At 53.5% G+C, this 12,341-nt stretch overlaps 1 protein-coding gene across 9 annotated transcripts in view; it reads right to left on the reverse strand.

Moving 5' to 3' along the window:
* LOC311422428 (opioid-binding protein/cell adhesion molecule homolog) overlaps positions 1-12,341 on the reverse strand; it is a 328,972-nt gene that overhangs the window by 16,514 nt on the left and 300,117 nt on the right. For all 9 annotated transcript variants that reach the window (XM_084495470.1, XM_084495471.1, XM_084495469.1 and 6 more), the window contains one exon: positions 6,601-6,833. In XM_084495470.1, the coding sequence (XP_084351596.1) occupies positions 6,601-6,833 (233 nt within the window). The remainder of the gene's footprint in view (positions 1-6,600; positions 6,834-12,341) is intronic.

The following is a 12,341-nucleotide window of genomic DNA, read 5'->3' on the forward strand; positions in this document are numbered from 1 at the left end:
ATATGGAAATAGCAGTGCAAATGGAAAACCCCAGGGCAAGCCTCCAGTGCTCTCCTTGAAGGCTGAATGTCACCGTGCCTTGACAGGTGACGCCTCCCTGTCTCAAGAAACGCTCTCAGCTCCAAGACATAAGCTCTTCTGATCTGGAAACACCAAAAGAGGCTCTTCATGTCCCATAATTGGGGAAAAAGCAAGCATCTTCCCTCTGCAATGACACCTTACAGAGCACCTCTTCATGACCCTTCTCTGCTCCCCCGCCACCACCTGTCTCTGCACACCCTGCCTCCAGCAGTGCAGTGCCACACATGAGAACCACTCCAGGTTTTTGGCCACTTATAAAGGTTTTCACTTCTTTACACAGCAGTTTTTAAAGGTTCCCCGCCCTGGAATGATAAAAACCCTCTTTTCTCTCCAGCATCTCCCCCTCCTTCTTTCTACCGGTGCCTGCACTAATTGATTTTTCCTCTGCAGTCGCTCGTGGTTCGTTTTTTCCCCTCTTGTGCCATCCAGCGAGCAGCTCAATAAACTGCTCGGCGACCGGTTGGGGCCCTTTCCATCCCCACCCCCACCTGAGCAAATACCCCCGGAGAAGGAAATGTGAAACATTAGTTTAACCGCCACGGACATTATGTGTTCTTGGCTTCTGCTCCTGCTGGGAAGAGTTCTTTCCAGTCTAAGTGATTTTTTTTTTCCTTTTCCTCTTAAAAGCCCTTTGATTTTCTCTTTATTTTCCTGCACTCCATCCCCACTGCTACGAAGCCAAACTACGGGAGAGTTTTCTGCTTAAAATCACCGTTTCGCTTTTCCCCACCGGGACGATTAACCCGGTGCAGTCAGGGTTAGCCGGAGCCTATCCTCCAAACAGAGTCATCAAGAAAACACCTAATTAGACCCCGAGGAGCAGTGAAGGGGAAGATGCGCTTGGATACAGAGTGTGTCCAAACTTTGCTGGCCCATTTGCCAGCCCACCTGATGAGCAGAGACCAAGAAGGGAGAAAAAGCAAGCAAGGAGCCTCCTCTGCCTGTCGCTGTGCGGTCCCAACCTGTGATTTCAGGCAACATGCAGCAATTTTTGTACACTTTTCTGAAAAATACCAATAGAGGAGTTTGGGCGGGTGCCGAGGACCTGGGCTGAGCCCACAGCCTTCCAAGATTTGGGTCAAGGAGGGGAGCACCTCCTGGTGCCCCATCTTGGTATGGGGCTGTATCATAGTGAGTGCAGCACTGAGGACAAGCAGAAAAGGGATGGTTTGCTTTTATACCATGCATCATCCAGTGAGACAGAGACAGCAGCATGATCCAAGACTCCTTCCTGTTCCTTGCAAACCCTCAATCCCAGACATACTTTGCCGTCCCGGCCCCACTAAATACGGTGACAGGACCCTTTGTGGCATCTGACAACAACATCTAGACATTGCCCACCCAGACGGGCTGCTCTTCATCCCCCACTGGAGATTCTGAAAGCTCCACATGGACCAACTCCACCTGCACCCCCAGCCAGAGGGACCCCTAAACCTCCTCCCCAAATGCCTGCAGGCACCTCACCCATCTCCTCTTTTCCTTCTTTAAGACAAAAAAATAACCCCATAAAGAGCAAGCATCCCAAGAAGGCTCCCAAGCACAGGAGCCTGTTCCGTGGCCACATCTTGCGCTGCTGCTGCTCGCTCCCAACCCTTCCTTTCTCCAGGCTGAGCCACAGCTGCTGAGCACCACGTGCACACCCCTCCGCCAAACTCTCCTAATAATAAGCAACACTCCTGACACTCGTGTGAAGCACTTTCTGCATTTACAGCACATTATCAGGTCTTTCCTACGACTGAAGAAGGCTGAGCTGCTCCTCTTGCCTTGTTATGCACTGTACAGCCTCCCGGTAAGGTTTTAATAAGTATCACAGTCTCGGCTCCTGCCTGGATATCAAAGGTAGCAGGATAAAAGCAAGTTTAAAAGCAGCAGTTGTGCAATCGGCGGTGGCGGGGGGGGGCCCCGCAGCACAGCCTGTCTTAGGGGAGAACGGCATGAGGCCGGTGGGGGGGGGTTGCCCTTTCAGAGACTCGAGAAGTCAGTTGTTATCAGGAAGAAGGGAAAAATAAAGACTCAATTTGCTTTAGAGACGCTTGCTGAAGAGCTGCAGCCGCCTCGGTGCCACTCCGAGAGGCGGAGGATGCGACAAGTGAGACGGGAACGATTCGGGGTAAGCAGATCTGGCAGCTACCTGCTGCCAAGTGACACCCAACGGCACTTTGCTACCACGAGCAGAGGCCGTGGTCCTCCAAAACCCACCCCGGCTCGTGGGGAGAGGAAAGCAGCGAAACACCGACAGGAAAATGGATTGCACCGACCAGAAACTAACAGTAACGATGCCGACAGCCGGGAGAGGCTTTAATGAAAAATCTATGGTGAGTGGGATTAAGGCAGTACAGAGGAGGGTTCTCTAAATAAATCAGAAATAGAGGACATCTGAGGAATACCAACGACCACTGTTTGGTAGGGGTGGACAGTATTGATGGTCACTGCTGAGCTCTCCACCCGCCGCTGTGCTCTGATCCCAAAGCAACGCCGCGCGGAACCGCTTCGGCACACAGGCACGGCGGTGTCAGCCAGCAGATTTTTCAGAAATACTTGCAAATTGGGAATTATTCCTTGTTAGCAGATATCTACAAAGTCCCACCAACGTCTCTTGTCAGCCCAAACACTATCCCACATTTCTCCAGACCTGATGCAAAGCCACAGAAGAAAAGTCCCCCACCAAGCCTGCAGGATGCTGTGCTGCATCAGTGGCACCGCCTGACCGTGCCTGGCTCTGCAGCATCACTCTAACTTCTTGATTAACCATTTATTATGCTCGGGAAAGGCTTGCTCTCATTCCCTCCATCCCATTTCTCATTACCTCCTCCTACCTCCTCTGCTCAATCCTCCCTGCCCTCTCCGCTCTGCTCAGCTCTCTCTGCCGCAGCGCTCGCCCCGCTGCTGCCTGCGTTTTGCTGCCTTCCCTCCCTCCCTTCCTCATCCTCTGCTGCCAGAAGGACGCCAGCCTTGCTCTTTAACACCCACAGCCCCTTCCAAAGCACTGACCCTCAGCTCCGCATTCAGGCCTGAAATACATCCTGGCTCTTGCAACAGCCTGGGTCAAGGGGCTTTGGCTATGCCGTGCCTGCACTCCTGGCACCATGGTGATGTTGCAGTGCGACGTGTTGCGGCCTCCTGGCTCATTGCACCTCTGAGGACAGGCGGTGGCTTTCCAAGAGGTCACATCTGGGGACAAGAAACGTCCCTGAGGTCCTGGGCACCCGTCCCCATGCTCCAGAGGACCCTGCCTTCACTCCTCTCCCCAAAAGTCGCAGTTCCCGGCTACATTCATCACCAGCTCAGTGCAAGCAACAGGCTTTGCCTTCTACTAATTGCTCTGACAGAGAAATTAGAGCTCTTTTGGTGCCAGTAAAGCTGCTCTGCTGTGCAGGCTCCCCTCAATTCACCCCCTGGAGGTCCAGTTGGTTTCCCTTTCACCAGGGACAGAGGGAGGAGCACAGGAGCCCCAGTCCCCACAGCATCCCCCGGTCAGGCTCTTCATGATGAAAGCAGGATCAGGCAGCTCACACTCTCCTTGCACTACACAAAATCCCAATCTCTCCACATTCAGGACTCTCCCCACCGCAGGCTGACACACCAAAATGCTGCTCAGATGCCTGCAAGCATCCGTCCTGTCGTTGTGGGGAATCGCCGGGAAAAAATACAAAGGGAGAGAAAAAAGCTCTCTGGCCGCCCGCCATCTCCGCTCTTATAAACCACTGTTAACTGCTGTAATGAACCAATCCAAGAGACATATTAATAATGACACGAAGAGACACATTTACTGTTGATTGTGACTCACTGGCAGATTTATCGCCGGGTTGCTAGGAGGGAAGGTTTGGCCCTGCAGTAGCGCAATTAAAACCAAATTGAACACAGGGACAAAGAATCAATAATCTATCTGGGCAACTTTTAGTTTTGCAAAATACAAATATAAATTAATTGACCTGAACATGGATGCTAACTGGTCATCACTGCCTGCTCGTGCGGGGAGTGCCGCCGGGATGGCTGCCTCCTCTGCAGAAGAGGGTCCCGAGCTTGGCGCACGTATTTAGTGCCAGGAGAGCTCGGACAGAATTGGGGCTCATCCCAGGAAAGTGCATGGCCTGCGTGCATGAAAACTGCTCCCTGAGTGAAGGGCTGTGCTGTTTTCCCTCAGCTTCTGTCTTGCTCGACAGTGCCTCTCGCTCTGAGCCACCACAAAGCAGCGCTGAGCAGTGCTGCTGGAGCCAAAGCTGGAACAGAGCAGGATTTGCTTCCCTTTCCACCCTGTCCACGGGACAGCATGGAGGGATCTACAGATGGATTTTCTTGGCAGAACAAATGAGGCAAATTGTGTGCTTTGAGCCTTGCTACCAGACAGTCGCTTTGGATGCAAACCGTCCCTCACCTTCCCCTTTCCAAGGCCGGGGAACGGCTGCACTGCAGCCTGCGCTCCCTCTGCTCCCCTCCGCTCCTCGCTGCTGCGGCTCTTGGCACCAGTGTCTGTGTGGAATAAAAGGATTTTTGGCCTTGCTTTAATGAGATAAGATAATCGCACGGGGATTTTACTAGGCAAGATATTGGGCGTTAGGTGCCGGAGATTTATTACGAGCTCAAGCATGAAGAGGGGAGAAGAGGAGGAGATGCAATCGCTCTTGCTCTCGTGCTAACATGCTCCTTGCAGCCTCTGCTGCATCCCCACATGCTGCACCAGCTCTGCCTTGATGGAGCTCCCTGGGTGGTTCATGGTGCAATTGCTACCACCCAGCCCCACCAAAACCCTTGGGGAAACCACTGCGGCTTGGTGGGAGCCAGGGAGAGGGGTTTCGTGGGCAGAAAGCAGCTGGGAGGCAGCACAAACCCACCCATCCCAGCTCGACCTGTCCTCCTCCGCAGGGTGAGGGGCTGTTGGGCTGCGTGGAGCTGCCGGCTGGTGTAATTTCATTAGGCAGAAAGCATTCAGGTACTTCACAGGTGTTGACTGGATGGATTAGCATGATTAGAGAGCAGACAGAATAAACCGATTAAACTTGGAAGATGGACGGCTCCTGCGTAAATCACCGAGGGGTGGAGGGGATGCTCCGTGCTCTGCTCCCCTCTTCCCAAGCCAAGCCCTCCCCGTTCTGCCACAGCATCGCCTGTACAGAGCCCCACCACTAAATCCCATGGCGATTTGGCAGGGAAACCAGCCCAGAGCAGCCCGTGCAAGCAGCAAGATGCCCAACATCACCGTCTCCCACGCCTGCCCATACCTCGTGGGGAGCTGACAGGCTGAGGGAGGTTTTCCCTGCTTTGATCAGTGGCCGTAATCGAACCGTGCCTCTTCCAAATGAGAAGGATACATAAATATATACATATCCGTGTTGGAGGCTTCTCAGACACATGTTGAGGCTGAGAAATTTTTCAGATTTGCTCATTGCAAAATCAATACCCATCAGCTGTTTGAAATTAAAGGAAAGATTAGGTCCTGGTTTTATACACGCTTTATTGTATTCTGAGAGCTTTCTACTCAGCCAGATAAATCTTCTTTAAGAGGATTAGGAAACTTTCATTATCTTTATCTAACCTGAACTAACACTAACTCTGAAAAATTAATCTACAGACCGGACAAAAGCCGATAGCTGGTGCAAAGGAGCTGGGATCGGAGGCACCACCCGATGGAGCTGGGGTGCCAAGCAGAGACCTCCAGCAATGGAGCCCCCCAAGGAAATGTCCTGGTGATGTTCATGGTCAGGCCAGCCCCACCACCCCATGGGGTCACCTTGCTGGTGGGTAAACCCAGTTTGGATCCCCTACACTGATATCCTAAGGGTGCACCCACTGCTTGTGCCACAGTAGTGCTTGGTCTGCTTCCATAGGGAGCATCCCCAGGCAGGAGGGTTTGGGGAAGAGGGATTCATGCTGGAGGGTGGGGGGCCAAGCAGATGACCAAGGTCAGGCAATAACCAGTGCAAAAAAGGCTCTCAGAAAGGCTCATTGCAGCCCACACTGCCATGGGCACCTCTGATCTGCCAGCACCGAGATCCTCCCCATCAGAAGAGACTCAGGGATGCTGCTTTTCAACCCAACAGCAGCTGCTATGCCAACACGCCCCCCTACGAAGCCCTGTGCCAAAAGCTCTTTGCAGCCCTGCAACAATTTCCACACGCTCACACAATCTGCTTTCCTTCCTGCAGCCTGGTGCAGTTGCCTTCGGCTCTCCTGCTAACAAATCCCTGCTGCAGTGACCCGAGCAGTGGCCATGGCTCGTGTGTACAGCAGGGATGGGCACAGGAGCAGGAGAAGGAGGGAGCCAGCCCCAAGTTCAGTTTTCAGGTGTTCTCCTCCCCATGTCACAACCGTACAACACAGCAAGGTGCAGGAGCACGACTCCATCTCGCCTTGTATAGTGAACACTTGTCCCGATCCTTGTCCCCCAACTATTCACCACCCAAAGCAACGGATGTTGGTCTGATCCCTAAATCTCCACCACAAGAGGGTCTCCAAGCCCTTAGCCAGTCTGGACACCCTCCAGCTTGGCTCAACAACAGCACCATGAACGTTACGACTCACCTTGCACGATGAGGTGGACTCGTGATGTCTTGGGGTGATTGTCTGTCTGCACAGAGCAGGTGTAGGGGCCCTCATCGTACACGTCCACGTTGTGGATCTTGATGCTGTATTGAGTCTTGGTGTTGGAGAGGATGACCACGCGGTTGTCTATAGACCACTTGTCATTGCCAGCGTACAGGATGGTGCTGCGGTTCAACCACGCTACCCGCGTCACCCTGTCATCCACGGTACACCTGCGAAGGAAGAGCAGGAGGGTCACCAACCTGGTCCAGCATGCGAGGAGCGCATCCCAGCTCCAAAAATGCGTGGGATGGGAGCTGCACCACCAGCTCCCTGACCCTGATATCCAGCAAGAAGCCCATGTGCCCCCTGCACACCATGCCCACCACGCCAGCACCACACATCCCCCATCCCCAGACATCTCACAGAACCAGCAGGTTCCCTTTATTTTATTTTATTTTTTCCATGGCTCTGGGGAGGCGCAGATGAAAAACCCATTATGTTTGACCTCCGCGCACCGCAAAGACTTCCTGCACCCCCTGCTCGCCGAGGATTTCAGATGAAGCTGTAAAATTTGCTGACAGTTTGGCTTGTCAGCACAGCCCTCGAGCCATCCCGGTGTGATATACACCGCCGCGGCGGGGGAGAGGGGCCACGCACACGTGCAGGGAGAGAGGAAGGAGAGAAACAGCCAGAGACGGCGAGCCAGCACGCAGGAAGAGAAGGGAACATTTGGATAAGCAGCTGTAAATCCTACAAGTGCCTTGAAAACACAACACAGTCATTTCAATTATTTATTTCCTGCCTGGCTCCCTCCCTCCCTGCTCCCACCACGAGACGCGTGAAGGCTGGGGAGCTCCAGTCCGTGGCACTGACTTACGCTTGGCAAAGAACAGAGGGAAAAAAAAAAAAAAAAAAGTGGAATTAAAATGTTCCCGAAGAACATGGCTTTTTCATTCCATTTGATAGATTTTCTCGATCTATTTACTTCTGGCCTTCGCTGCCTCCGCAGTACCCGCAGCCAAACCACCGTGCATTTGGCTAAATTAAGAGCTGAACATTTCTCGGGAGCTTTGCTTTTCCCACCCAAGGACCGCAGTTGAAGAGCTTTCTCTTGGTGTGAGAGCAAACCAGAAAAACAACCCTAGGCACAAGCTCGTGCTGGCGGCTGCAGCTTTGTGCAGCCGAGATCTTAGGGAAAGGCACCTGAAGTGAGCCGAACAGCTCCCGCAGGTCCCTCTCTGCACGTCTGTAAATTTGGAGGCAGGCAGGGGGGCTGCCCTCATCGCCATCAACATCTCACGCAGAGGTTCGGGGTGCTATATGCCTCCCATGCCGGGCCTGACAAGCATCAGCCCCACGCAGATTATTAATCAGCTCCACGCAGGGTATTAATCGGGCAGAGCAGAGGGGAGGCACTTGGCATGTTTCAGGGTCCTTCTGGAGGCTCGGTTCGGAGGCACGAGCAATACATTCTTCTGTAAATAAGGTATTTTCCCCTTGCAGGAGCTGTACATCCACACAAGCCACATTGCACGTGTATTCCTGGAAAGCCCGAAGGTCCTGAGGCCATGCCACGCTACAACCAACCCTCCTGGAGCCTGCGTGGACATCGAGCACCCTCGTGCCATCCCCCCTGGCAGGAATTCACGTTTTGGGGCCGGCATCCTGGGTGCACCGCGTGGAGCTGAGCCCATTCTTGCTCAGCAAGGTGGCCTCGTGCCAGGCATACGGCACCGTCCTTTTTGGGAAACGGAGCCCTCCCTCCACTCAAATTAACTGGGGGAGAGCTAAGCACAGCCTAGTTAAGTTCAGCCCTAGGGGATTTCAGTCTAGTGGACTATTACTGCTGTCTCACTTCATTATAATGAATAATAAAGAGATACTTACACACGGTTTCTGTAAATTATTCATTGCGTGCACTGAAAAATCAGGGCAGTAATATGTAAAACAGACAACTTGCATGTCTGCGCTCGTATAAATATCCAGACTAAAGCCCTCCGAGGTACTCCCGGGTCCCCTCATTAGGGGTGAAGTACAAGGACTAGGGTTTGAAGTGACAAGGAAGACGCGCTCGTGCCGTCTCCGGGAATGTTCAAACACCACTGCCCAGCCTCGGCTCACACTTTCTGGGGATGTTTGGGGCTGGTACGAGCCCCCTGGTAGCAGGGGCTGCTTGTTTTGCAGCTAATTCTGGCATTTCAGGCTTGAAGCCACACCTGCATGAGTCCACGGTGAGTCCCATAACACAGGCAGATGTGCTCCTATGGGGAAGAGTGAGGATGGCATCCCCCTCCCTTGCCTACAACACATGATTCGGATTGCTCTTAAAAAAAACCACTCATAGTAAACAGGAGAGGGAAGCCCTCATGCTTCAGTGAAGGCAGGGACCACCCCCACCAAGCCTCTCTGCTTTGGAATGCGACATTTGGCACCTGCGATGCAAACAGGGCTACCACGGAAAGGGCTGGGCTTGCTCTCCAAAGAAAAGAGAGCTCAGGAAAGCCATCCAGATTTCATCAGAAATAACTGAGGCATGCATTTCTACAAGGGCTGGAGCACGAGAGCACACCACAGATACAGCAGCACCTACAGAGACGGGAGGAAGCACGCGGGGTGCCTTTTGTGCGCTGCCGGGGATGCTCAATGCGGCGATGGGCTTGGGAACACCTCTGAGCAAAGTCGTGCTGAGAGCAATGAGACAAAAGCCCCTTCTGCCTGTTCCTCTAGCCCTCTCTTCAGTCGCTGCTGCTTAGTAGCTCAGGTAGGAGCAGATCCTTTCTGCTCTGCAACTGCAGATGGGGTTGGACCCCCCAAAAAAACACCCTTAGGGAGCTCTCCATGCCCTCTTGGTGACCCATCAGAGCCAGCAGAAAAAACGTGTATTGGCCCTTAGAGCCTGCCTTTCCCTTCTCGCACAACCTCTCCTTCCCACCCCAAGATTTCCTGGGCCCTGGAAATCAGCACTTCAGAGACACACACCGATAAATACCCCGACACGAGGAGTGCCCTGCCAACTTCTTTCCCAGGCTCCGAAAGCGATATCCATTAGCTGCTAAGCTGCCAGCACTCCCTCGTCTGCTGAGCCGTCTTTGCTACCTATTTCCAATTGACCAGGATTATGATAATGTCTCCGGTAAGCAAACAGGTAAAGAGACTTCTTCAAAGTGTTTAGATAAAGCAGACAAGCTCTGACAAAGCTGGATAATAAAGCAGGCCAGGAGGTTTTCCCTTGAAGGGATCTAATTAAGAACAAAGACAAACCCACATTAACAGTCTCCTGGAGGCACCATATCCATCTCCAGAAGAATCGCTCCGTTACAAGTCCGGAAGGGACAAAAGAAAATAAAGGATGTGTCAGGCAGGAGGGAAATAACCCCTTCCTGTCTCCTTGGTTCACCTGGAGAAAAAAAACATCAGAGAGGCAGGGGAAATAGCTCAGGATGGAGACGCAAGCATCAGCCCAAAGCCTTACCACTCTGGACCTGCCTTGTCCCAGCTCCCCTTGGCAGCCATTCTTCATGCAGTGCCCCCCACCCCACCTGCTCCATGTCCACCCCACTCAGCTCCTCGTTTCCTCCGAGCAGAGACCTCTCAGAGCCCGCAGCATTTCAGCTGCCTCCCACTGTGTCCGCCCTCCACCAGACCAGCTTGGTGAGGAGCGAGGGCGAGACCTGGATGCTGTGCTTTGCCCGAGCTCCGTTCCTCCCCATGCTCCCCCTGACAAATGTGTCCTCTGGCAGGTGACATCTCCCTGGCCCCGTATTTATCCCCTTGCTCTTCAGAGGGACCGAAGAGGCCGTACTGACGCCAGCACCCCATGAGAGACAAGGGCGGTGAACCCAAACACAGCAGCGTGGGAAGATGCATGAAGGAGGGAGCTGGGGGCACCGGCGCGCCGCTGCTTCCCCTCTAATTGCACCCATTCCTCATCCATAAATGCTAATTCTGAAGTTTTCTGAGGAATTATTTCACTTAGTGTCAACAATACAAATAACTCCGCGAGCTTGGCCTTTGTGTTTGGCAGCACTGTGTGACCGTCCCCCTCCTCCCGCACCTATTAGCAGGGACCCCCGCGTTGCTCCCACGGCAGGCGCCCGCCCAGCCTCATTAATGACACTGACAGCACTTTTCCCATGCATGGGACGTGAAATAACACCCGCTGTCTTCATTCCCAGCCTTTCTCTTTCCAGATCTCGGGCTTTACCTGCAGCAGTGGCTTGGCCAAGCACCAGGACCAAGCCTGGAGCTGAGCGGAGTGGAGCCAGGGCTGTCCTCACCCCTGCACTGCGGGGAGGGAAATAACGCACCAGGGACAGCACGAGGCTTTTTGGTACTAGTTTCCTGAGGGATGGGATGCTTGGGACCCACATAATGGTGCTGAGCATCCTGAGCAGCCCAGAAAATCTTTTTGCACCTGCAGAGCGTGGCTGCAGGAAGAGCCAGAGCCTCAGGGGAGATGCTCAGCTCCGGATCGACCTGCAACCCTCCCGCTTCCTTATGCAAACAAACAGATCCATACTTTTAAATACTTTTACAGTCCTTCAGCCCCAAACCATTTTTCACTCCTGTAGGCAGCGTGTCTCTTCAGAATGACAAATGGAGATGCCAAAACCAGTCGCAAAGTCGCCAGCTGACCCAGTTTTCAGAAGCTAAAATATCTGACCCAGATCGGGAGCAAGGGAGAAGTGACTCAGAGCCACACCAGCGCAGAGGACCCTGTCCTGGGGACAGGAGCACAGCCTGGGTGTCCGCGGGCAGAGCTTGCCCCAGTTTCACACCAGGGTGCAGGAGGCTTTGGCACCCACTGCAGGGACACGGGGTGCCCATGTTATTGTGATACCCAGACACGGAGGGGTCAGGAAGGCTCCTGAAGGTTCGCAGCCCCCATGTGGGTGTCAAAGCCCCTCGGCAGTGATGGCACGGTGCTTTGGCACGGGAGGCTTCCAGCCAAAAAGCACCTGTCTGAGGGACAGAGCAAGCTCCGAGGCACCTCTGGCTTTGAGAAGCAATTGTTGGTTATGTTTGCAGGGGAATCCTGCTGGGATTTTTCCTTCTTTTTCCAGTACTGCTCCAGCTACAGAGCTAACAGGCTCTGAATGCCTTTTATTCCAGGCGGCTGGAGCAAAGGCAGAGGAGATTTATTTGTAATCATCGGAAATAAACACAGCTCCTCAGAAGTAAACACAAAAGAACAGAACCTGGCTGAGCTCCCGCTTCGTTAAATATGCAAATTAGAAACAGGCCATCAAAACACGCAGCTCCTCTAATCCTCTCCCAACAATGTAAAGCGTCAAATTAGCCGCGGGTACAATGGCATCTGCGGCGTGTGACGGCGGGTCTCGCACAATAACTCCCCGAGGGCAGGACCGCGGCGGCTGGGCTTCCGTCACTGTCATCCTGATATTTACTCTCCGGGCAGAGGCGGGAGGATCTTTGTCTTATTTCCCAGCTCCTTCCGCTGGCACCCTTCTTCCTGGCTGGGCCATCCGTGGTTTCCCTTCTGCCCACCACATTTGGGATGCGCAGACCCCTTCCAGGGTCCCAGACTCGGGTTGTGTGTCCCTGTCTTTCCTGCTAGGCGAAACCCTGCTCCTTCCAACTAGACCCAAACTCCAATTTTAGGGCCAACACAATCCTGCCCAGTGCAGGAATCTCCAAGGCACAGCTCCTCTTCTGGCAAGGACGCAGCAACAGCAATTTCCATAGCAATACCAGCGCACGTCCCAGCCACATCCCCA

This window comes from Aythya ferina (genome assembly GCF_964211825.1).
Source record: "Aythya ferina genome assembly, chromosome: 22".
NCBI lineage: Eukaryota > Metazoa > Chordata > Aves > Anseriformes > Anatidae > Aythya > Aythya ferina.